The sequence below is a fragment of the Pelophylax lessonae genome (assembly GCF_965119305.1).
Source record: "Pelophylax lessonae genome assembly, chromosome: 4".
Taxonomy (NCBI): Eukaryota; Metazoa; Chordata; class Amphibia; order Anura; family Ranidae; genus Pelophylax; species Pelophylax lessonae.
In genome coordinates, this window is record NC_138771.1 from 279,702,628 (window position 1) to 279,729,811 (window position 27,184).

General features: G+C 45.7%; 1 protein-coding gene across 2 annotated transcripts in view; it reads left to right on the forward strand.

Moving 5' to 3' along the window:
- Positions 1-27,184, forward strand: part of POC1B (POC1 centriolar protein B) — a 308,058-nt gene that overhangs the window by 99,056 nt on the left and 181,818 nt on the right. For both annotated transcript variants that reach the window (XM_082252687.1, XM_082252686.1), the window contains 3 exons: positions 2,045-2,178; positions 8,825-8,893; positions 16,997-17,149. In XM_082252687.1, coding sequence (XP_082108813.1) covers positions 2,045-2,178; positions 8,825-8,893; positions 16,997-17,149 — 356 coding nt within the window. The remainder of the gene's footprint in view (positions 1-2,044; positions 2,179-8,824; positions 8,894-16,996; positions 17,150-27,184) is intronic.

The window sequence follows — 27,184 nt, forward strand, 5'->3', positions numbered from 1 at the left end:
TGGTATGCAGGCCTAGTAAGGCTGGTAGCTGATGCTCCTTGGAGACTCCCTCAGATAAGATATTTTGTCTCCAGGACCGATCTTCCATCCTGCTTTACAGTCGCTGGCATTAATGGCCTGGCTATTGAAAGCCAGGTACTGAAGACAGAGGGTTGTCGGATTCGGTGATTTCTACGCTGTTAAAAGCTAAAAAACCTACTTCAAGGAAGATTTATCATCGGGTTTGGAGGGCGTACAACAGGGAGTAGATCAGCGCTTGGCTCTGGGCACTATCAAGGGCCAGATTTCAGCTTTGGCATTTTTTTTTCCAACGCCCATTGGCTGCAATTTCAGGGGGTTCACCATTTGGCTTCTCCAGTGAGGTCTCTGGTACCTCCGTGGGTACTCAATTTAGTACGGTTGGTTCTTCAAAAAACGCCTTTTGAAAATATTCGTGAACTTCCTCTGCTCACTCTGTCACAGAAGGTGGCTTTCTTGGTGGCTATTACTTCTGCACGCAATGAGTCGGAGCTAGCTGCGTTGTCCTGTCGGTCTCCTTATCTGGTGGTTCACAGGGACAAAGAGGTGTTATGTCCCTGTCAGTCGTTCCTTCCTAAGGTTGTCTCAGGTTTCCACTTAAATGAAGACATTGTGTTGCCTTCCTTGTGCCCTAAGCAGAAACATCCTAAAGAAATTGCCTTGAATTCCCTGGATGTGGTTCGGGAAATCAGGGTGTACCTGGGGGCGACTGAGTCGATTGGAAAATCTGATTCTTTCTTTGTCCTTACAGATGGATCTCGTAAGGAGCAAGGCCTCATCTGCTGCGACCATTTCTAGATAGATCAGGCAGATGGTGGTGCAGGCCTATTCCATCAGGGGTCAGGTTCCTCCTTTCCCTGTCAAGGCGCATTCTATAAGGGCGCTTAGTGCCTCCTGGGCCTTCCGTCTTCAGTCGTCTGTGATCCAGGTGTGCAAGGCGGCCACGTGGTCGTCTGTGCACACATTCACAAAGTTTTACAAGGTGGATGTACTTGCATCTGCGGATGCTGCATTCCACGGCAAGTTTTGCAGACTGCCAATGCAGAGGCCCCTACCTCTTGAGGGTGTATTTTTTCCTGGTTGGTGAGCTCCAGTTGTTCCTGGTTGAGCACCTAGTTTACCTGGTTGGCTGTGTTTAGCCTTTTTAGAAATTATATCTACTGCTTGTTTTCCCACCTCTCATATTGACATTGCTTTGGAACGTCCCAGGGGTTAAAGAAGATATGGCGCTGTGTCCGTCAATGAACAAAAGAGAAATCTGGATTTTTATCTTACCGTAAAATCCTTTTCTCTGGTGTTCATTGGCGGACACAGCACCCACCCCTCTGTTGAGTTGGGTTATGTATTCTTCTAACACTGCTTGTTACAAACTGAAGTCCTATAGCAGGAAGTGGGAGTATACCCCCTAGGACTGCCCTAGGGGCGTAGTCAAATTTGTTTCCACCTAGTCCTATTCCTATGGAGGGCAGCATAGCCCAAGGGTCAAAGAAGATATGGAGCTGTGTCCGTCAATGAACATCAGAGAAAATAATTTTACGGTAAGACAAAAATCAAGTTTTTGCTAGAAAATTACTTAGAACCCCTAAACATTATATATATATATATATATATATATATATATATATATATATATATATATATATATATATATATATATATATATTCTTAGCAGAGACCCTAGAGAATAAAATGGTCATCTTTGCAATCTTTTATGTCACACTGTATTTGTGCAGCGGCTTTTCCAACGCAGTTTTTGGGGAAAAAAATACCCTTTAATAAATTTAATAAAAAGAACGAATCCGTAAAGTTGGCCCAATTTTTTGTATAATGTGAAACATGATGTTACGCCGAGAATCGTGATCTTTATTCTAAGCAAAAAAATTGTGATTCTCAATTTATGCAGAATTGTGCAGCTCTAGTGTGTGTGTGTGTGTGTATCTATGTATCTATATTATGATGAAAGAAAGAATGCCCATGAATTCAAAATACTATCAATATAATGAAGATGTTTCTGTTTATTTTCTAGTTCACAGCGCAGGTGTCAACAGTTTGTCATTTCACCCATCTGGTAACTATTTACTTTCTGCATCTAATGATGGCACTGTGAAGGTGCTCGACCTTCTTGAAGGAAGACTCCTGTACACACTTCATGGGCACCAGGTAATTGTTTCACATAGTTACAGCAAGGAAAGCTTTTACTTTTTAGTATAGCTTTACATTAAAAAAAATATACCTTCATGGCACTGATAGTTCACAGATAAAGAATCTAAAGCGGTATTAAACCCAAAACAAAAATGTTTTATATTTCATTTTACCAGTTATTAGATGCGATGTCTGCATCCATTTTCATTTTCTTTGGCTTTTTCCCCTCTGTTTTCACCTAGTAGTCTGGCTAGTAACACACCACCTGTATTATTGAGACACAATTCTGGATGAATGAGCTCAGGAGGCACAGCAGATAGCAGCATTGTCAGCTTAGGGGAAGTGTATTGTTAAATGTATTTGCAGATTTAAATATACTAAACCAATTTGAGATAAACTCCAGCTCACACTTTATAATCCTTTTGGAATAAAGGTTTTGTATTATTAAATAAATGTGGATCTTTTTAACCACTTCCATACCGAGTCATAGTAATATGACGTAGGCATAGTGGTTGTACGGATCCGGGCGGACGTAGTGGTTGTACGGATCCGGGGGCGCGCAGCGCAGCGATCAGGGATGAGGCTCGTCCCTCGGACATAGCCCATCCCTGATCAAGGTAAACAGCCAATAGAAATTGGCTGTTTACCATGTGATCGGCTGTGTCAATCACAGCCGATCACATGAGCGGCTCCAGCATGAGCCGCTCGTTCTCTCTGCAATGCGCGCCCCCGGGGGCGCGCAGAGCAGCGATCGGGGACGAGGCTCGTCCCTCGGACAGAGTCGATCCCCGATCTAGGTAAAGAGCCAATGAAATTGGCTCTTTACCACGTGACCGGCTGTGTCCAATCACAGCCGGTCACAAATGTCAACAGAGAACACGGTAACTAGCTGTCACCGTGTTCTCCTCCTCACACACTGATCCTGTGTGAGGAAGAGAGTGTGGTAACAGCTAGTTACCAATTACAGTGCACCCCAACCACACTGATTGCCCCCCCCCCCCCAATAAAGAGTACCTGTCACTAGCCCATCAAAGTACCTGAGTACCTGTCACCAGCCCATCAGGTACTCTGATGACAGGTACTCGGGTACTCTGATGGGCTGGTGACAGGTATTCGGGTACTCTGATGGGCTGGTGACAGGTATTCAGGTACTCTGATGACGGGTACTCTGATGACAGGTACTCGGGTACTCTGATGACGGGTACTCGGGTACTCTGATGACGGGTACTCTGATGACAGGTACTCAGGTACTCTGATGACGGGTACTCGGGTACTCTGATGACGGATACTCGGGTACTCTGATGACAGGTACTCGGGTACTTCGAGTACCTGTCAACGGAGTACACGTCATCAGAGTACCTGAGTACCTGTCACCTACCCATCAGAGTACCCGAGTACCTGTCACCTACCCATCAGAGTACCCGAGTACCTTCCACCTGCTCATCAGAGTACCTGACGCCTGAAGTACCCGAGTACTTGCCGCCTGCTAATCAGTACCCATCACTACTCATCAGTACTCATCAGTACCTATCACGTATCAGTACTGATCATCAGTACCCATCAGTACAGTATCACCTATCAGTATCAGTACTACTCATCAGTACCTATCACCTGCCTGTCACCTGCCTATCGGAGTACCCGAGTACCTGTCACCTGCCTATCGGAGTACCCGAGTACCTGCCACCTGCTCATCAGTACCAGAGTACATGTCACCTGCCTGTCACCTGCCCAACAAAGTACCTGAGTACCTGTCACCCTTCATACAGCCACCATGTCCAAGTCCAAAAAGGTTTGTATACGTCCTCCGTTTAAACCTAAATACCGGTGTTATGGCAGCAGATACCTGCCATAACCCTGGTATTTTTTTAAATGGTGGACGGTTGGCTTTCCGATAAGGGTGGTCCCAGCGGCGGATTCGCCTGGGGTTTCACCCTTCCGGGATGGCGGAAGAGGTGCCCCCCCCCTCCCGATCCGGTCCTGGATCCTCACAGACAGGATGTCGAGTGAGGGCAAGCTTGCCCTCACTCGACTCTATGGTCTTGGAGGACCGGAGCTACGGAAAATGTTGTTGCCTAGCAACCGGTTTAAAGGTCCTTTTTTTTTTTTTTCATTTTATATAATAATTTTTTTTTTTTTGTTTTCTATCTTTTAGTGTACTTGTGAGATCTGAGGACTTTTTGACCCCAGATCTCACAAAAAAGAGGTCCTGTCGTGCCTTTTTCTATTACAAGTAATGTTTACATTTCTTGTAATAGAAATAAAAATGATCCATTTTTTTTTTTTTTTGTTAAACGGTGTAAAAATAAAAAATAATAAATAAAATAAATAGTAAAAAAAAAAAAAAAATTAAAGCGCCCTCTCCCCGTTAGCTCGCGCGCAGAAGCGACGCATACGGAAACCCCGCCCACATATGTAAACGGTGTTCAAACCACACATGTGAGATATCGCCGCGATCGTTAGAGCAAGGGGAATAATGTGAGCCCTAGACCTCCTCTGTAACTCAAAGATGGCAACCTGTAGAAATTTTTAAATTGTCGCCTATGGGGATTTTTAAGTACCAAAGTTTGTCGCCATTCCGTGAGCGTGCGCAATTTTGAAACATGACATGTTGGGTATCTATTTACTCGGCGTAACATTATCTTTCACATTATGGAAAAAAATTGGGCTAACTTTACTGGTTTCTTATTTTTTAATTAAAAAAAGTTAATTTTTTCCAAAATGCGTTTGGAAGACCGCTGCGCAAATACGGTGTGATAAAAAATATTGCAATAATTTCCATTTTAATCTCTAGGGTCTCTGCTAAAAAAAAATATATAATGTTTGGGGGTTCTAATCAGTTTTCTAGCAAAACAACTGATTTTAGCTTGTAAACACCAAATGTCAAAAATAGGCCTAGGCAAGTGGCTAGGATGCATGATGATGCTCCTTGGATGTTGGGCCCCTCTATATGGCTAGGCTGTGAAAAAGTCTCACACATGTGGTATTGCCATACTCAGGAGGAGTGGCATAATGTATTTTGGGGTGTCATTTTTGCTGTGTACATGCTATGTGTTAGGAATATCCTATAAATTGACAAATTTGTGTAAAAAAAAAAAAAAAAAAAGTTATTATTTTTTTCCCACATTTTCCAAAAACTTGTGGAAAAAAATGACATGTTCAAAGGACCCATAATGCCTCATAGAATATACGTTGGAGTGTTTGCTTTCCAAAATGGGGTCATTTTGTGGACTTTTCCATTGTATTGGTGCTCTAGGGCCTTGAAAAGTGTGATAGGTAGTAAGAAAGTTTTATGTGTATTTATGCTCCTAAAATGCCTTATGGTGCTACTTGGACGTGGAGTCTCTTTGTGGCCAGGCTGTGTAAAAGTCTCACACATGTGGTATCACCATACTCAGAAGGAGTAGCAGAATGTATTTTGGGGTGTCATTTTTGCTGTGTACATGCTATGTGTTAGAAATAGCTTATAAATTGACAACGTTTTGGGAAAAAAAGAAAAAAACATTTTTTTCTTCATTTTCCCAAGGATTGTGGGAAAAAATTATAACTTCAAAAAACTCACCATGCCTCTTACTAAATACCTTGGACTGTCTACTTTACAAAAAGGGGTCATTTGGGGGGTATTTGTACTGTCCTGACATTTCAGGGCCTCAAGAAAGGAGATAGGCCATCAGTACATCTGGTGTGATCAATTTTCAGTAATTGGTACCATAGCTTCTAGACTCAATAACTTTCACACAGACTAAATAATATACACTAATTTGGGTTTATTTTACCAGAGATATGTAGCAGTATAAATTTTGGCCCAAATGTATGAAGAAAAATTAATTTTTTGCAAAATTGTATAATAGAAACTAAAAAAAAAGTGGGTTTTTTTTTCAAAATTTTTGCTCTTTTTTTGCTTAGATCACGAGAAAAAAAAAAAAACCCAGTTGTGATCAAATACCACCAAAAGAAAGCTCTATTTGTGTGAAAAATGATAAAAATTTTGTTTGGTTACAGTGTAGCATGACTGTGCAATTGTCATTCAAAGTGTGAGAGTGCTGAAAGCTGAAAATTGGTCTGGGAAGGAAGGGGGTCTAACTGCTCTGTATGGAAGTGGTTAACCACCCCTGTCGGTGTTAAGTAGTTTGTCTCTGAGCTAATAAAATTGTACATGGCATGTATATTGTAATTCCACTATGTGGAGTTTTAATGTTTACTATCCTGCTCGGCTACACATTTCCATGGATTTCCAGTCACGTGATCAAATAGATAAGCCTGTTTAGAAGGTGTGGCTACTGCTTTTTTTAAGGTTATCTGCTTTGGCCCAAATGTTAAATGATTAATATTATGTTCCCTACGGCAACATTGTTTTTGCATCCTTAAAATGAACCTGACCAACCTTCAAACGTCTGTAAGATAATGGACCAGTGGTGTGGAGTACGGTTCTACCTTGTGATTCCATCAAGCTTTCAAATTGGACCCTGTGGAGAGTCCTAGGCCAAGGCTGTACACAAGGCCTACACTTCTCCCTAAATTGGGTTTAAGCCCTAACCCCTATCTTTTATTTGTCACATATCAATTGATAGGGTCAGGGTTTTACTGTGGGAGGGAGTGGGAGGTAACTTTGACTTGGTGTTTCGCTTGAGTCTTTTAACCCCCTGGAGCCAGTGCCTCCTTGTCCTTTAGGGGTTTAGGATGCCTGGAGGCTGGGCGGGGTTTATGATCATGGGACCGCCATGATTGGCTGTCGGCAAGCAGCAATGGGGAGCTTTCCGGAAGCCACTGGTATTAGTGACCGGAGTGCGCAGGGTGCACGCTCTCAGCACAGCTGTATTTGCACTAATGAATGCAAATATGCAAAATGACTGGGGTGAGGCACTGGACACATGTAAAGCGGTCTCACCTAAATGTGCCCGTTGGCACCAGGCATGGGCATGTTCTACCACCCCCTATGGTCCTGCCTCTACGTGCAGGGCTTCTGAAAACAGGTGGTGGATTTTCTCCTTGACAATATGGGGTCTTCCTTTACCTTGGACCCCAAATTATGTTTACTGGGAATCTTTCTGGATGCCGATATCGACAAACGCACACAAAATTTTCTGCATGAAACGCTTTTTTCTGCTCGAAAAACGATAGCTAAATTATGGATGAGGCAAACTCCCCCCAGATTTCCTGACTGGAAAGCTGACCTAAACTACACCTTATCTTCTAAAAAATTAATTTACATTAATAGGGGATGTTCTGTGAAATATAACAAGGTCTGGGACCGCTGGCTCAATGTATCTGACACGTGTATAGTGATAGTGGCACTGTATCCTCCCTCTAAGTACTTCTCACTTGTACCTGAAAAAAAATTAATGCAAATATGCGGTGCCTCTGAACCAAGGCCCCGCCCGCTAAGAGGCCGCATATTTGCATACGATCAATGCTTAGGGGGTTAAGGTTCTTTGCGGTATAAGCCAAAGAAGCTTAGACCTCTAGTGTAATAATATTTACTTTACTAAATAAAAAAGCTGGATATAAAACTGCAGGAAACACAATTCATAGCATGTATAGTATTACACAAAATATGCCTACAACATGCACAAGCTAATTATCCTTACTAGCAAAAAAAGTTTTACAATATGTATGCAATAGGTATACCGAACCACTTAAACAACTTAACTGGGGCCTTACATTGATGGAATATTCTCATGGCTCCTTGCTTGCTAGAGTCCAGCACTAAACATCTGTTTATTCTGAAGTCTCAAAACAACTCTTGCCTCTTTGTCTTCCAGAACAACACTGTCTTTGAGCACATGGCCTGTTCAAAGTCCTATTTCCCACCTCCATTTACTACTACATCATATTCTGTAAGGATTTTCACAAACTAACTGAACGGGTTCAATAGCATATCAATAGGGAAAGCTTCGCTTCTAAAACAGCATATGGGCCTAAACATTTAACTATTCACCTATGAAAATCACCAAGAAGTAGCCAAGCAATACACTTGGGCATATTTAGGTCCAGTGGGCAGCATGGGTCTAGGTTTTAAAGCCTAAATGCCGCCAAAATCACAAACCGAAAAATCAGCACAAAGGACATAACTTACACTCAGTAGAATGTGTCCCTTGTGCTGATTTCTCTTCTGTTAGTGAAAATCTTCCTTCGTCCTGCCCCCTACCCCCACCCCTGCTGTTGTATTATTCCAGTATGATGGGAGTTAAAACAACTAATGGGCTGTCACAAGCTCTGACCAAAAAAAGCCTTACTATGCCCTCTCTTTCTGCCTACTTGCTTTATTCATAGAAACCGGTACTGCGGCTTCTATAAAAAGGCACATGATCTATGAATCAGAAGGGTGAAGCAGCTATCAATCATACCTCCTGTCCTCCATTCATAGATCTTGTTTCGTTTATAGGCCTTGCTGCCATTCGCCTGTCAATCTATGACAAGCTAAAATAAGCCACCGTTGGATACTGTATTGAGTGTTAACTGTGTTTAGGGCTGTATCCTCCAAATGCAGGAAGTCTGCGAAAACGCTGGGATTTGTTGCAGTCAGGCCAAGACTAACCTTTTGTATACACAGAACAGCATAGCTTTCCTATTATAAAAAAAATGGTACTGATATAGGTCTAAACATGATAATGCTGAAATAAGAATGCTTTTTTTCCATATTAGGTTGTTTGTGTTTGTCTTGCAGGGCCCTGTTTTGTCAGTGGCTTTCTCTAAAGGGGGAGAAAAGTTTGCCTCTGGAGGGACGGATGCACAGGTGTGTTACACTATACAAACTACTAAAGTAAAATAGCACAAAAAAGTGAAAAATTCAGCACTGTATCTTTATTCCTATGGCCATGGTCTGAACAAGAAGCCTGTTGAAGTACAGTATCAGAGGTTGTGACCTCCATATTTAACTGCTGATAAAATCAGAGACATGTTTTGAAACTAGCAGAGTTTTACTATGGTGGGTTTGTTTTCAGTGACAGTAAATCATTTAGGAGTCTTTAAAATTTGCTATGCCAACTGTGTTTGTCCAACCTGAGTTAATTATAACATGCAGAAATTTAACCATGTGAATAAAATAAATGTCCATAACAAATATGTTCATGCTGCTCAATCATAGGTTTTCTTAACTGTTCAAGAGGGACAAGCAGTCAGTCATCAATATGAAAACCTTGCAGTGTTTCGCACATAAAAGTGCTTGCTCCCTAATGTTCCTGGGAGAAAGCTCCTTTATTATCCTAGCACAAGGTTTTCATATTGATGACTGACTGTGAGACAAGGCAAGGTTTGGGAGCCGTAATCTGCAAGTGCCAGGGTGGATGATGTTTGCTGGTCTCCCTTATGGCAGAAATGTGTTAACTGTGAACATAGTGAGTTAAAAATAATTTTTTGTGGACTTAAAAAAAAAGTGACATTGCGAAAGCCAACAGCAATGTTTTCATCCTAAGCTTTGCTCATCCATATTTCATCTTTTTGAAGCAATGTTTTAAGCATAGTAGCAAAAATTCATTCTACATTGTGCCAAAATGCATTTTAGCTCATTTAAATTTGCTGTTACCAACAATTTTCTTGACTGCCTCCTGAATGTTGGTAGAATATTTGAAATGTATTTTAAAGTGTATGTGAACCCTTACCTTGTAAAACAATACTAATTCCGTTCTAGAGCAAATGTTTACATTTTTTTTTGCAAATGTAAAAATCTTAAATTTTGGCAATAAAAATACTTAAACCCACAAAAAATGTATATTTCTCTTACGTCCTCCGACAGTCGCCGCCCCCTCCAAGTCCTCACCAACCTTTGCTCCGTAGGAGTAGCTAGGCAACAAGAATTGTTAATACAAAAGCTTTTAGCATAGACACACCCCTAGTGGCTGTCCCCTCAGTCAATACCTCCCTGCACCAGCATTCCCAACTCAGTTTGATCTTGCCTAGCTTAGGAGTAGCTGGCTTTCCTGTGCTGGGGCTCAGTCTCAGCCTTCTACCCTTTTTTTGATTTTATTTCAAGTATTTTTTCTTTTCTTTACTAGCTGTTATTTTGTCAGCTTTAGTTTTAGGGATCTTCGGATGAAGAATCGTCATGCGGAGCTGGGTCTCGGACTGGCCGCCCTGGATCCCAGGGCTGAGAGCCAGATGGATCCCCAGCCTGCCATCGAGCGTTCAGCCTAGGTTTGCCCTGGCACATTGAACGACCCATCCCTGTTCGCTGCAGGGATGCTGCCTGTGAGGTGGCTACCTCACTGGACGCCATACTGCGGTCTATGGCTGCAGTTCACCAGCGTCCTGGCTGCGGCACTCCCTGTTTGCCGCTGGAGACGGCTCCCCACGCCATCTGGTATGGTAAGCACCTTCTAGGTGGGGACCTTCTGTGTGGGTGTCAGTCTGTGGCTGTGTAGTACCCCCCATGTCTGTGTAACTGCGGGCTCCCTGTCAGATCCCTGTGTGGCTGCACTGCCTGTGGGCTGCGAGGGGGGGCCATCCTGCTCTGCTGTGAATTATGCTCTGGGTGCAGTTTTTGTGTGCGGACGTGTGTGTGCGGCGGTCGCTGCGGCGATCCGCCATTTTCTTTGCCTGAATGCTGTGACCGGCCCTGTCCCTGTGCAGCGCCGTGTTTTGGCGCCATTCGCCGCCATTTTGGCGGGCGGTGCTCGTCCGAGCACATGTTGGCGCCATTTTCCTGTAACCTTCTCCCCCAGCCGAGCGGCCATTTTGCCGGAGCCTTCATAGGCTACATCAGTCAGCCAGCATTGCATCACTTCCTCTTTCTCTGGGAACAGCGATCGGTGGCAGCGGTCTGTTGTGCTCTCTCCAGGTTTTTACCTTCTTGTCCTGTCATTCCTTGCTCAATGTTATCTATCCCTGCGTTGTCGGTGCATACAGTAGTGTGCGGTGGGCTGCGCTCGCCGTGGTATTAAAGGGCCAGTACCTTTATTACTTTTCTGTGCTGGGGCATGGATTCTCAGGATAGCAAGTTTCCCCCCGCCCTGGTGGGGGACCAGGGGGCTGCTGCACCCCCGATCTGACCGCTGTAGTGGCTTCCTTAGTGTCTCAGGTGCAGATGCTGATGGGTGAACGATCCGCAAAAAGGGCCAGGGTGTCCGTTTCCTCTGATTCAGAGGGCGATGTGGCTGCTGTGGCTGGCGTACCCTTCTCGGGGTCCCGCTCATCTTTGGACCTTCTGGGGTCCGAGGGGGAGGCAGAGATGGAGGGGGTTGATGTTTCTCCCCCTGGCTCGCCTGAAGAGCTTGCATTCATTAATGAGCTGATTGCTTCCATAAAAGATACCTTGCACCTGGAGGATGAGCCTACTCCTCCTGCTAGGGTGTCCTCTTTTGGAACGCAGAGGACTCGCATATCAGCGCAGGTTTTTCCCTGTCCTGCTGAATTTCACCATACGGTTAATGAACAGTGGCGCAATTTAAAGAAGCCCTTTACTGTGCCAAATAAGTTTAAACTGCTTTATCCGTTTGCGCCCTCCACCGACGAGCGTTGGTGTGTGGCGCCTCAGGTGGATCACGCGGTGGCCATTTTAAACAAGGCTACTGCGGTGCCTTCTGAGGATACCCCGGTTTTCCGGGACCCTACGGACAGGAGAATGGAGTCTCTTGCCCGTCATGCCTATATGGTTGCTGGCTCTATGCTGAAGCCTATTTTTGCTTCCATTATGGCGGCGCAGGCTGTTGCAGATTGGACTAAGATGCTCAGGCGCACCTTGGTGGCTGACTCAGCTTCACCTACCACGTTGGCTATGGTGGACCAGATCCATCAGGGTGTCATGTACCTGTGCGATGCGGACTTGAATTTAGCTCCCTTGGCTGCGCGCCTGTCCAGCGTGGCGATACTGAACCGTCGTCTGATTTGGCTGAAGAATTGGTCGGTCGACCAATCTTTTCGCAAGACGCTGGTGGATTTTCCCTACGCGGGATCTCGCCTTTTTGGCGAGGCTTTGGATACTCTGATAAAAGGGGTTTATAAAAGGGGTTATGCTTGTGAGACTGGGGCAAGAGTACTCTCCTGCCCCAGTCTCACAAGCATAAGTCTTTCCGTGGTAAACGGAATTCCTCGTCTAGACCCTCTCAGGGGTCCTTTCGTGCCTTTCGGTCACAATCCAAGGGCAAGCCCTTCAAAGGCCAGGGCTCCCAGAAGAAGCCGTGGGCAGGGAAGCAGAAGTCCGGCCAGTCTGGGTCAACTTCCCATACCACTTCCGCCTGAAGGGGCGCCCTCACCCGTTTCTGGGGTGGGGGGACGTCTGCGCGGTTTCCTAAAACCTTGGCTGACCCGCATTCGGGACAGTTGGGTTCAGGAAATCGTTCTATCTGGTTACAAGATCGAATTTCTCTCTCGGCTGGCGGGCAGATTTTTTCCCTCAAATCTTCAGCTGCCTCCGGAGCGCTTGCAGGATCTGCACCTGGCGGTGCGGGACCTGCGGGCCCAGGGGGTGGTGGTTCCGGTGCCTCATCGGGACAGATTTCGGGGGTTTTACTCCAATCTGTTCACTGTGCCCAGAAAGGAGGGCAAGGTGCGTCCGATTCTGGACTTGAAAGCTCTGAACCGCTTTGTGCGGGTTCGCAAGTTCCGCATGGAATCCCTGCGCTCTGGTGGCTGTCCTGAGTCCGGGGGAATTCATGGCCTCCATCGATCTGAAGGATGCGTACCTACACATCCCCATTTTCGAGGGTCACCAGAGGTACCTTCGATTCGCCATTGCGGAGGATCACTACCAATTTGTGGCGTTACCCTTCGGTCTCGCTTCGGCTCCGCGGGTTTTTACCAAGGTGCTGGCGCCGGTTCTGGCCCTGTTGCGAGCACAGGGCATTGCTGTCTTGGGGTATCTGGATGATATCCTGATACGGTCAAACGCCAGTCAGAGCCTGGTGACCGACCTGTCCACCACGATGCGGACTCTGCAGGAGTTCGGTTGGGCTATAAACATTCCGAAGTCGACTCTGCGTCCTTCGGTTCGTCTTCCCTACTTGGGAATGATTCTGGACTCTGTCCAAGCGAAGGTTTTCCTGCCGGAAGACAAGCTTCGGACTCTTCAGGACGAGGTCAGGTCCCTCAGGGACAACTGGCACTCGTCTCTCCGGACATGCATGAGATGTCTAGGGTTGATGGTCTCGGCTTTCGAAGCGATCTCCTTTGCCCAGTTTCACACGCGGGGTCTCCAAGCGGAGATTCTTGCCGAGTGGGACGGGCGGCCGCAATCCCTGGATCTGCGGATCTCGTTGAGCCACTGCACCAGAAGGGATCTTCTGTGGTGGCTCCAGTCCCCGGCGGTGTCGGGGGGCAAGTCTTTTCGTCCGTTATTGTGGACGGTGATCACCACGGATGCCAGCCTGTCTGGCTGGGGTGGTGTTCTGGGTGTTTTGTCCGCCCAGGGAACTTGGTCGGAGGAGGAGTCCTCCCTTCCGATCAACATTCTGGAATTGAGGGCGATAAAGCTTTGCCTTCTACGATGGATGGACCGGCTTCGGGGCCGTCCAGTTCGGGTTCAGACGGACAAGGCCACCGCGGTGGCCTACGTCAACCATCAAGGGGGCACCAGGGGTGCCCGAGCGGCTCCGGAAGTGGCCGACATTCTGTCTTGGGCACGTCCCAGCGATAACGGCAGTCCACATTCCGGGGGTGGAGAACTGGCAGGCGGACTATCTTGAGTCGCCAGTCCCTGGACCAGGGAGAATGGTCCCTTCACCCGGATGTCTTCCAGATGTTGTGCGAGAAGTGGGGTTCCCCAGATGTGGACCTGTTCGGGTCTCGTCTGAACAACAAGGTGGAAAGGTTCGTGGCAAGGACGTGCGATCCTCGGGCAGACGCCTCAGACGCGTTAGTGGCGCCCTGGCATCAGTATCGTCTGATGTATGCCTTTCCACCGATTCAGCTGCTGTCCAGGCTCCTTCGCAGTTTGGCCTCGGAACCCCACACGTTGATTCTGGTGGCACCGGACTGGCCTCGCCGGTCTTGGTACGCAGACCTTGTAAATCTGGCAGTCAACGCTCCGTGGCGTCTGCCGCTTCGAGAAGACCTTCTGTCTCAAGGACCGATATTCCATCCTGCTTTACAGTCGCTGGCTTTAACGGCCTGGTTGTTGAAAGCCAGGTCCTGAAGGATAGGGGTCTCTCCCCTGAGGTCATTCCCACTTTGATCAAGGCTAGAAAAGCCTCTTCGGGAAAAATTTACTACCGTACTTGGAAAGCGTATTTTGCCTGGTGTGAGTCCAGGGGGTATTCCCCTCGCTCATACTCGGTGTCGAGAGTGTTGGCTTTCCTCCAAACTGGAGTGGACCAGCGTTTGGCGTTGGCCACGATTAAGGGTCAGATTTCTGCGCTGGCCGTTCTCTTTCAACGCCCTGTGGCGTCTAATTCATTGGTTAGCACCTTTGTTCAGGGGGTGCGACATTTGGCCCCTCCTAGGAGGGAACCTTTGCCTCCGTGGGACTTGAACTTGGTTCTGTCCGTGTTACAACAGGCTCCTTTTGAAAAGATCAGGGAGATCTCGTTGTCTCTGTTGTCCAAGAAGGTTGCCTTTTTGGTGGCGATCACTTCGGCTCGCAGGGTGTCGGAGCTGGCGGCCTTGTCCTGCAGCTCTCCCTACCTGGTGATTCACAAGGATAAGGTGGTCCTGCATCCTAACCCATCCTTTCTTCCGAAAAGGATCTCGTATTTTCACCTTAATGAAGACATTGTCTTGCCTTCGCTCTGCGCGAAGCCTAAGCATCCGAAGGAGGTTTCCTTACATTCCTTGGATGTTGTCCGGGCGATCAGGGTTTACCTGTGGTCCATTAAATCCTTTTGCAAGTCGCATTCCCTCTTTGTCCTTCCTGAGGGACCTCGGAAGGGCATGGCGGCGTCGGCTGCAGCCATCGCCAAATGGATCAGACAGATCATTGAGCAAGCCTATGCCTTGAAGGGGAAGGTTCCTCCTTTCCCTGTGAAGGCGCACTCTACCAGATCTTTGAGTACGTCTTGGGCTTACCGTCATCAGGCTTCTGTGGCCCAGGTGTGTAAGGCAGCGACTTGGTCGTCCGTTCACACCTTCTCAAAATTCTATAAGGTGGATGTTCAGGCATCGGTTGATGCCTCCTTTGGCCGTAAAGTTCTCAGTGCGGCAGTTTCTTAGGGACCCTTGTTTTTTGTGGGCCCTTGGTTATTGGGGTGTTTTACCCCTGGGTTACTTGTTTTCCTGGGTTGTTGCTCCTGTTGAGCACGTTTTTCCTGTTGCCCAGTTGGTTCTCTTACTGTGGTAAGGTTCCTTTCTCTGATGTGGGTACTGCGTTGCTTTTTTTCTACGGTTGCGTCTCCCACCCCTCATGTCTACACTGCTTTGGGACGTCCCATTGGTGAGGACTTGGAGGGGGCGGCGACTGTCGGAGGACGTAAGAGAAAACGGAATTTTTGTAAAATCTTACCGTAAAATTCCTTTCTCTGAGTCCTCCGACAGTCGCCGCCCCCCGCCCCTCTTTTGGGGGTTTTTATGTACTCTTACTGCTATGCTACCAAACTGAGTTGGGAATGCTGGTGCAGGGAGGTATTGACTGAGGGGACAGCCACTAGGGGTGTGTCTATGCTAAAAGCTTTTGTATTAACAATTCTTGTTGCCTAGCTACTCCTACGGAGCAAAGGTCAATACCCATTGGTGAGGACTTGGAGGGGGCGGCGACTGTCGGAGGACTCAGAGAAAGGAATTTTACGGTAAGATTTTACAAAAATTCCGTTATTTTCTAAAGCAAGGTCCTGTAGAAAAAAAAAATGATAGAAACACATACCAAACATCTCAAGTCTTAAAATTGTGTGCAACTGCAATATCACAAAAAATTAGAGTACCCACAAATCTCAATAGGTGAAGATTTAAAAGCCTTTACATCTCATCAGTTTAGAGTTAACCAGAAGCTCTTGTGCTAGAATTAATGCTCTTACTCTGATGTTAGTGATGATATGTCACACGTATGATGCAACCGCAGTTTACATACGTGAGTACACCCTGGGCATACGTTTGTGTTTGCGCATTTGTGTGTGGGGCAACGGTGGTTATGGCATTTTATTTTTATTTATTTTTTTCAGATATATACATTTTATTATTTTCTTTTCTTTTTACTTGAATGCTATCACAAGGGGGTAATAAACCCCCATGTGATAACATTGGGCTCTTTTTGGAGACATTTGGGGTCTAGTAGACCTCAATGTCTCCCCCTACCCTTCACAACATCTAACCAAGCATAGATCGGCTTGGTTAGATGTGTCCCCTGGCTGGTAAATGGTGAGATCCGAAAGTGACAAAATCATCATCACTTCCATTTTTCTTAGTTTACAGGGGGGGGTTAGGCATAAATATCCCTCACTCACACTGCTCCTCATCCTGAAGCCAGCGGTTGTAATCTAAGCACGGTAGAGCCTGGGAACCACAGGGGATGTCAGCCGGTGGAAAGGCATCACGCCACCCATTGTGTGAAAATGATCAGCAGCTATGGACCTGTCGCCTAACTTTCAGGTTGAACAAAACCCACACAAGCGGATGGCTGCTACTGCATTGCCAATACTTCTGAGCTCTTATGCATAGGGTGGTCAGTTTTTATTAGTAAAGCTGGGGGACTGCCAAGAACACCAGGTATTTTGCACAGAGGAAGCAATACAAGGAGAAAAGGATACTTTTCCATACAAGTACATGGTACAGCAGGCATATAAAAGGAATTTGAAATGTTGGGTTGACATACTCTTTTATGCTTTATTACTGCTACTGGCATGTGTTTCAAGGTAATCTTGAGCCTCTTTCTAAAACAAGATTATCCATATAGCCTTTGGCTTACTTACAGAAGTCCTCAAGAACTGTTATCTATTTTTAAGTATACTGTCTTTTGTGATTTTTTTTTTTTTTTCTTCAGGTTTTAGTTTGGAGGACAAATTTTGACAAGTTTGGCAATAAGGAAGTTGTGAAACTGCAACAAAAAAGGTTGTGCCCTGAAGCACCGCCTCATTTAAATGATATTTATCCACGGTCTTCACATTTGCATACAAGCACTGGTCATTCTATTAAGGTAAGATGGCTTCTTCGCCAGAAATGTACTTAATGCAATGAAATGTTTTTTTTTCTTTTTTTTTTAATGTGTAGCTGTGCCTTTGGTGCAGTTATATTTTTATACTAGCCCCTCTCAGCCCAGTCTTATAGTTGCCTATCCTTAATCCAGATATCATTGCCTAGACCATAGCTGTGTGTCAAAATCTTCACATGTGGGGCCAGCACATGCACTCTGCATTCTCCTTTATTCCACTAGAGAGTGAGTTCAAAGTATGAGCTTTTAATTGGAAGCTCCATATCACTGAATGGGAGTGCAGAACATTTGTGTGCCCATCTGGGAAAATTCTGATAAGCGACTGTGAGCTCCAGTTCACAGTGTCTCTCTGGTTCGGGGTTGGGTAAGTATGTGATTAGAGTGAAAGGCTGGAAGACTACAGTGTAAGTGTATCTGCACTAGATGGGCAGTTATATTTTAAGCAAACCAAACAAACACTTTTAACAGAAATCTAGTTATCTATTTTAAGTTCTCCTGAAAGGGGGAGTAAGCAAAGACCAACCAGGGGCTAAATAATTTTGCATTGTTTGAATTACTTGTTTCTGTTTTATGTGTTAACCTTAGCTTGTATTTGTTATTCAGATCACAGTCTTAATGCTACTCTTGGGCAGAATCCTTTATGTAAGCAGTGTACAATTACTTCCACGCAAACCTTGCTTTATAAAACACCTCTGTAACCCTTTGCTGCTTCTTTGTATCATAAATGCCATACAGTTAAAAACTTTGGTTCGATTTTATGCAAAACATACCTGACAAGCTTGCCTCGGAGGAGTCGCAGCCCTCTGCTATTACTCCAAAAATAAGAACGACCATTATAATGTAGTGCCCACCATTCTGAAACTATAGGATCAGCCTATTGGTTTTACCAGTGCAGTTCCCAGTCTTGGGTCCTTTAGAACCCCCAAAACCACAATGACTTTCCCAGTGCACCCACTGTTCCAAGTCTTCCTCTTTGGATACTAACTACTATATGTTTGATTTGCATGGCCTTTGAGTGACAATATCTCTTTAGATCTACTTTTGAAACCATTTTCAAAGACACTGTTGTTGGCAAGAGTGTCCATTTTCCACAGCGAAAGAAGCCTAAGAAACAGTCTCCAAAAATGTCTTCCTCTCGTACTACACCATCCACCTCCAGACTGCCTAAGCTTTGTTTCCAGTCCATCTTCAAGGTTTTGAGCTCAAAATCTGTCAAATCTTCAGATAATCCTTTCTCAACATGAAGATGCACCCCCACTTTGCAGAGTAGGGAGTTGTTTAACATTTGCAGACACTTGGACTGCTTATGCTCCAGACATCTGGGTGTGGCAAGTGGCATCTAAGGGCTAAAAGTTGGAGTTTCTCACCTCCAGCCTTCTTCTGTCATGGTACAGATTAGCAGATCTACATCAAGCCCATCCAGAGTCTTCTAGATCAAGGCAAATTTGCCTCAGTTTTGTGATAGAATGGCTTCAAGCGTTTTACTCCAACCTGTTCACTGTTCCCATACCAGAGCTCAGAAATTCTATATTGCATCCGCCAGGACCATCGCCTCTCTTTAACAGGGACACTTTATAGCTCCAGTGGACATCAAGGACACATGCCTTTGCTTTGGGACCCCTGCACTATCATTTTGTGGCCCTGCCCATCAGTTTATCATCTGCACCTAAAGTATTTACCAATTTTTGGCCCCAGTATTAGCCCTGCTGCACTCCAGTTGCATCCCTTTTGTAGGATACTTGGATGACCTGTTGAGAAAACAGTTGGAGTAGGCTTACAGGGTTGCTTCAACTGTCCAGACTTTACAATTGGATGAATCCTGAGCCTTCAGAAATGTTTGCTGTAACTGACTCATTTTAAAGTATCTGGGTCTAGTTTAAGACACAGCACAGGCTGGGGTGTTTCTTCCACAGGACAAACTTCAGAGACTCTGCTTTCAGATTCAATCTGTCCAGATCAGGAGTTGTCCGATTCTCCGCTTTTGCATGAGAGTCTCAGGTCTAATGGTAGCCTCATTTGAGGCAGTTCCATTTGCCCATTTTAAGGCTGAGAATCAGCAATTCAGCTGCTTTTGTAATATATGCTGGTTTGCTATGACTTGAGTCCATCGAGGTGCATGTCACCTGGTGGACTTTTCTCTTTTATTTACAATGACCGTTCTATTGGGCTGTGGGTTGTAATGCTATCGCATACTCCTGGAGCTCTGATTCTGGACCTTCTGGTCTCAGCTCCTGTAGCTGCAGAGTCACTTGCAGCTGCTTTGCCTCCTTCTGCCAAATCACAGAGCGCTTTATGTTATGGGAACCTATTCACAGCATACAAAACCTATTCTTTAAATGGGCAGTGCAGTGGAGGTGTGGGCACAACTGCTGTGTCGAAAAGACAGCATTTCTCCTGAGAGTGTGAACTCCGGAGCTACTATAATGAAAATAAAATAAATAAGTCCATGAGGTGACATGCCCCTAGTATGCCTGCATATATTGCAAGTCATTGAATTCCTTGAGTTCAGCTTTAACTCCAGACCTCTATAATTCAACACTATGTCTCTGTGGAACAAGTCAGAATTTATGCTATGGTTTTTTTCTCCTGTTTACTTCTGTGTATTATCAGAAACTTTATTATGTGATCCTGGAGACAAGGTTTGAAGCAAGGAAAGTTGTCAGATTGGATCTGGATCTCAAATATTGGGATTTTTTGCTTTTGTGACTTGCATTTAAGTTAAATCCTTGTGGAGCGACAGAGCCTCTGCGCTTTACGCTAGTTTACTGGAAAATGCAGAGGCTTCATTTCTGGATGGGTGACTTCATCACATGGCACTGGAGGCAGCGGTTCTGAGCTTCAGAGTGGCACAAGCAGATTGGATATTAGGGTGCCGGTGCTCTGTGGCAGGCGGTTCCCAGCAGAGGTTGTGGTGCACTGCCCCAAGAAAGCAATGCAGCCTTCCGTGTAGAGATGCAAGCTCCTCCAGTGCCAGCTTTTCACACGTAAGCCTGTGGTGTCTGCATGCCAGCTTAACCTGTGTTTTTCTGTCGTCCATTGACACACACGCAGCTCTCATACTTCTTAGCCATTGGGTTATGCTGCCCCCTGCAGGAGTAGTACTAGGCAGGAAAAAAGGCAATTCACCACGCCCATGGGGCTGTCACTATAGGCATAACCCCACACACCCTGCTCCAGAAAAACAGTTTGTTTCTACCTAGTGAAGGAGTAGGACCTAGGTTTCCTGCTGGGACTTCGGTGTCAGTTTTTTTTATTTTTTTTTAAGAATATTTTTTTATATTTCTCTTTAGGGTTTTTTTCTTTCATTGGTGAGCTCCTGCTGTTCCTGGGTGAGCTCCTTGTTACCTAGTTGGCTAAGTTTAGCCTTTGGAGTTTACGTTTACAATCTGGTTGAGAGCTGCGTCTGTCAATGGATGATGAAGAAAACAGGATTTTTGTAAAAACTTACCGTAAAATCCTTTTCTCTTGAGTCCATTGACAGACGCAGCACCCGCCCCTCTGATATGGGGATGATTTTGTGTCTTCTTTCACTGCTTGCAACGAAACTGTTTTGCTGGAGCAGGCTGTGTGGGGTGATGCCTATAGGGACAGCCCCGTGAGTGTTGTGAATTTTTTTCCTGCCTAGTACTACTCCTGCAGGGGACAGCATAACCCAAGAAGTAGGAGAGCTGTGTCTGTCAATGGACTCAAGAGAAAAGTATTTTACGGTAAGTTCTTACAAAAATCCCGTTATTTTCATTCATTTTGCTATGCAGTCATCTGGGGCTCCTTGGTGTTGGGTTCAGGCTGGCAGTGCACTTCACCCTTCTGACATTTAGTACATGGTGGCTAGGGAGCTGCTGGTCTAGTTTGCTAGTTTTTCATTTTAAGTGTTTCAGGCAAAGGCCCAAGATAAAGGTCCAGGTCATGCTTCCAAAAAGAAATGTTCAGTTTGTGCGGATAATTTAGGATCTTCCTGGGGCAAACCCTTTTGCCACTGCGGTATTGACAGTCTGGTTAATGTGATTGTAAAGTCTCGTTTTTTTTTCCTACTAAAATAACAAACATGTTATACTTACCTCCTCTGTGCAGTGGTTTTGCACAGAGCAGCCCAGATCCTCCTCTTCTCGGGTCCCTGGCTGTAGCTCCTGGCCCCTCTCTCCTGTTTAGTGCCCCCACAGCAAGCAGCTTGCTGTGGGGGCACCTGAGCCGAGCTGCAGCTCCATGTATCCATTCAGACACAAAGCTGCTGTTTGGCCTCTCTCTCCTGATTGACTAACTGAGTTTGATTGTTCTCAGCAAATCAGGAGAGAAAATCCTGGACGGCTGAGGCATTCGTGGACATCGCTGGACAGAAATGGGGCTCAGGTAAGTATTAGGGGAGCTGAGGGGGGTTGGTGCACACAGAAGGCTTTTTATCTTATTGCATAGCGTGCATTAGGATAAAATACCTTCTGACTTTAAAACCCATTTAAGGATGAGTTGGCTATGGCCTGTAGGAAACTGATGTCACCATTTAAAGAAGAGTTGGTTCCCTTCTGGCCAGCATTAGGACCCCTTCAGTGGTTGCTTGTCACCCTCTGGTAATGCCTAGGCCCTCTTCAGCTGTAATTTCAACAGCTTTGGAGGAAGTTTTGCATATGGAGGTGGCAGAAGATGCATCTGGTGCCTTGTCATCCTCTTAGGTAGAATCAGGCAGTGATGCTGATTCCAGGGATGAAGCCAAGCCTTCTAAAGGGTCTAAATACAAACTTTCCCTTGAAAACGTTGATGATCTGCTAAAAGCGATCGCTGAAACATTAGAAATTGAAGAAAAGGTATGTTTTTTTTGGCATAAGCTAATGTACCAAGGTCTGCATAAAAAGAGGTCCAGGGTTTTTCCAGTATATAAAACTTTTACAGACACTATCCAGCAGAAGTGGTCAGACCTGGAAAAAAGTCTCTTTTCCAAAAGTTTAAATCATAGGTTGCCCTTCGATAAAGATCCTATGCATCTTTGGAACAAATGTCCTATGCTGGATGCAGCCCTTTCCAAGATTTTCAAAACAGCAGATTTAGCTTTAAGGATATGGGAGCCCTCAAGGATCCAATGGATAAGAAACGGGATATACTTCTGCGTATAGCTTGGAATTCCTCCATCTCTAATCTCATGCCTGTCATATCCACTACTTGCGTGGCAAGGAGCCTTGAGTTCTGGCTTACACAGTTGCAGTCACACTTAGTGATACTCCTAGGGATCATCTCTTAGACTCCGTTCCTATGCTTTTTAAAGCTGTAGATTTTGTTGCAGATGCTTCTGCTGAATCCATCAAGATATTAGCCAGATCTTTTGCCTTAATCAATTCAGCTGGGCAGGTCCTCTAGCTGAAGACTTGGTCCCGGCATTTGGCTTCAAAATTGCACTTGTGAGGCCTTCTGTTCTCTAGAGATTACCTCTTTTTTTTCATAGCCACAGGTTCCAGTACCAGGAAGAAAAGGAGTCCACACCTAAAAAAATATGGGGCAGGCCATGAAGGCAGAAGTAAGGGTAGAATCTTGTTTTACCTCTCCACAGCAGTCCTCCAAGCCCCAATGACTCGGTTAAGAGGGTTCCTTCCACAATGAGAATCAGTTACCTCCCAATCATTTCTGTACCTGATCAGGAGAATACAAGCTGAGAAAGCAAGAGCCTTATGTCTACAAGTAGAAGAGTTAATCCATCAGAGAGTATTGGCTCCCCTAGAGGAACAAGGCTGTGGATTTTATTCCCATGTCTTTGTGGTGAAGAAGCCTTCTGGGAAATTTCAGTTGATTCTCAATCTCAGACCTCTCAACAGGTCAAAAAATACAAGTTCGAACTTTTGGAGTTGAACTTTTCTGTCAGGTCTATCCTCCAGCCAGATTGTTTCATGGCTACATTGTGTCTGAAGAACACTTTCATATTATTGTAAAGCCAGTGTTTTAGAAATTCCTGTGAATAGTGATAAAGGTAGAGTACAGAATCCATGATTACCAATTTCAAAAATCCTGGGGGAACCTCTGGCACCTTTGCGGTTATCCCTATCTTCCAACACCTTTGAGATATAGTGCCAATGTACTCTATCAAACACCTCTGCATCTATAGAAAGAAGCAGAGGGAGGCATGATGAATCAGGTTCAAAATCCTCCTGGTTGCGTCTGGTTCTTGTCTTCCAGTCATAAATTCCATTTGATCATGTTCAATTAAAGATGGTAATATCATTGCTAAACGTTTGGCTAATAATTTGGGATAAAGTTTAGTATCCGTGTTTAATAACGAAATGGGCCTGAAATTTGCAGGGGTGTCTGGGCCTTTACCTGGTTTAGGGAGTGTGATTATGTGCACTTTTAACATTTCAGTAGGCAGGGAAGTTGAGGAAGAAAGCTCCTGAAGTAGGCGTAGTAAGTACGGTGAGAGGGAGGATTTAAAAGTCTTAAGATATGAATTTGTAAAACTGCCAGGGCCTGGTGACTTGTCGTTAGGCAAGGAATCGAGTCTCTTGATGAGTTCCTCCATAGTGAATGGAGAATTAAGAAACGAGAGTTGGGATGTGGAGATGGCAGGGAGATTAATACTCTCTAAGAAAGTATTGTAATTTTCATTAGGCTGGTGATTAGTAGAATCATCTTTTAGGTTGTATAGGGAACCATAATAGTCCGCAAAACGCGTTTGCTATATCTTGGGGGTTTATAAGTTTTGTTTTGGTAAAAAGGTGATAAATGAAGGGAATTTTAGCCTTGGTATTGTGGGCTTTCAGTTTTGCTGCCAGGAATTTTCCTGCTTTATTATTTAAATAATATTTAAGTTTTAGAGATCGAAGATACTTGTCATGGTCTTTAATCAGAAGCAGACATAGGTCACCATGTAGTTTGGTCAGGCATTCAGATAAATGTGTCGTGGGACACAGCATATTTTGTTGTTCTAAGAGATGAATATCATGTAGTATTTTGGAGATAGAGTGTTGATGTTGTTTTTTTGCTTTGGCTCTAAGTTGAATTAGAATTCCCCTCATATAGGCCTTATGGGTATTCCAAAGCATCGTAGGTGATATTTCAGGGGTGTCATTGTTAGAGAAAAATTTATCCAAGTGTCGGGTCAATGGGGCGTGGCCTCAAGCTGCATGTGAGCGGATGTCTGTGAGCGGAGCTCTCCCATCGATTCTCCGGTTCTTCAATCCTGCACCCTTTCCATCGAGCTGTATCGCCCTCTCCACACGGCCGACACACCGATATACCTCAGCAGCATGTCACTGCCTGGTAAAGTTTCGGAGGCAGCCACGAAACTTGACAAATTCCTGCGCCAAGACGGAGTTACACAGTCTAAAGATGGCGGCTCCCCGTCGTCCTCCCCTGCTCCGGCCGCGCCACCGCCTGATCAATGTAAGATCCTGGAGGCTATTACCAACTGCCAAACCTCTCTTACTACTAAACTGGAGGAGGTGAAGATGGATATCTCCCTCCTCCGCCAGGATCTCCAGAAACTCAGGGTCCACGTGTCGGAGGCGGAGGACCGCCTTGGATGATATCCCTCCCGTGAGAAGTGCTGTGGAACAGGCATCCCGTGACATTGTGCATCTCTTCCTGAAACAAGACGATCTTGAGAACAGGGTCTCCCTTAGGGTGCTGAAGGCACCAACCCGGCCCACGTTTTTGGAGAACCTGCTGGTCAAAACTTGCGGCAGAGCCGCCTTCTCCCAGGCCTTTATCGTGGAGCAAGCTCACCGTATGCCAGCTAAGCGACCCCCGCAAGGAGCTCCACCACACGTTTTTATTGCAAAGCTCCTGAACTACACGGACCGCGATGCTGTACTTCGCCTGGCCAGGAGAAGGACATCATCCCGCTGGACAACCACCACGTGCTGGCTTTCCCTGACTTCTCTGCGGAGGTGCAGAGACCACGCAGCCGTTTTACAGAGATTAAAAGGCGCCTCCAAGTTCGTAATTTAAAATACTCTATGCTTTACCCTGCCCGCCTGCGAGTTGTGGGAGAGGACCGTATCCACTTTTTTGAAGACCCAGATACTGCTGTCGCCTGGCTTGACCAACTGCTGTGAGTCCTGAGACTGCTTCGACCAGAATGTTTTCTCTCCTGGATCTTCTTCCCCTGCTACTCAGGTGCCTGTTGTCCTTACCTGCTCTCATTGTCCTTCTATGCTGTCCACTGCCGTTTGTTACCTCTGACTCCCAACCTTGGCCCCTTGGTGGAGTCTGACCATTGTTCCTTCTGTTACTTTTCCTATGTGTGCCCCTGATGTGCCCTCAACTGGGTCGGCCATGCTGGGGTGCTGCAGTGCCATTGCTTATGCTTGGACTTCTATCCTTTGCTGGCTGGGAGATCTTCTGGCTCACCCTAGGTATTGTGACAATGTGTTCGTCCACTGCTAAGTCCCGCTGCTGGAACCACTCTTCGGAGATTGCTCCTCCCCCAGTCTGTCAGCTCCTAGGGGTTGATTTTTCCCACAAGTGTTATGCCCCAGCTGGTGCTGCCCGGATGTCCAGGACTTGCAGCGCCATGCTGGCGACCGGCACTGTTTGCTCATCTATATTTTGTTTGTTATAAGACATATATGCTCACATAAGTTGGGGTTTGTGTAGAGCTGGGTGTGATGGGAGGGTTATTTTATTTGGGTCTTGTTCTTGTACAATCTACTTAGTACTTGGGTATATGGAAGGGCAGATGTGGCCTCTGCCTTTGCCAATAACACTGTGTACTTTGTGTGTTTCTGTGCTAGTGGGGGCAGTGTCTGCTCTGGGGAACCCTGAACTCCTGTCAAGCCTAATCATTTCATTCTCACTATGGCGCAGTTAAAAATACTTACTTGGAATGTGCGTGGACTACACAATAAAGTCAAGCGTTGAGTCATATTTTCCTATCTAAAAGAGCAATGAGCTGAGATCGTTGCTCTGGTGGAGACTCATGCTGAGGACTCCCTGAGGGGCGCGCTGCGACACCCATGGGTGGGATGGTCCTTTCATGCAACCTACTCTCCCTACTCCAGGGGGTGTTATGTTGCTTATTTCTAAATCAGTGTCCTTTGAAATGCAGGAGGTGGTGACGGATTCCCAGGGCAGGTATGTCTTCGTTTATGGTAGAATTCGTAGTAATGGAATACTGTTGCTAGCATGGTATGTACCCCTCCTTACAATGCCTCTATTCTCAGTGAGGGTCTGACATTTATCTCCATATTTCCTGCAATCCCTGCGCTCTGGTTGGGGGGACTTTAACATGGTATCTAATCTACGCTTAGACAGACTAGGTCCACCATCAGCAGTAGAAGCTCCCGACCATGAAACGAGATTCAGCAGGCTTCTCTGTAGCTTTACTCTCCTTGACTCATGGAGACATCTTCATCCCACAACCCGAGCCTATTCGTGTTTTTCCACCACTCATTCCACTATGTCCAGAATTGACTTTGGCCCCCGTTTGCTTTCCGATCACGCCCCCTACTGGATTACACTTACCCCATTTACGGATCCCCCGATGAAGCACTGGCGCCTGAACCCCTTTTGGCTTACTGTTGTGCCGGACCTCAAAATCCTGGATAGGGAATGGGATTTTTACTTTACAGTCAATACTGCATCTGCCTCACCGTTACTTTTTTTGGGAAGCTTTTAAGAAACATGTGCGTCTACTCCTGACAGGACGCATTTGTAGATTCAAAAGGGTGTCGCAGATTGAGTATCAGCAGGCGTAATCACAGTTAGCTGACTTGGAGGGCCGATACGTGCATTCCCCTTCCCCAGACCTGTTGGCGCAAATAAAACTCCAGACCACAGCAGTTGAACAGATTTGTCGCGAGCAAGCCAATCATAAAATGTTTTTCTGTAAACAACGGGCCTTTGAACACAGCGAAAAACCGAGTAAGCTTCTGGCCTACTTGGCACACCTAGATGCTAGACCCCCAGTGGTTATTACGCTTCACCAGTCTGTGTCGGGTGTCCCTACAGATCCAGCGGTTGTTGCGGAGGAATTTGCCTCTTTCTTCAGTGGGGTTTACACCTCCAAGGTACATTTTGCCCCTCATGATCTTTCGCAGCTGCTGG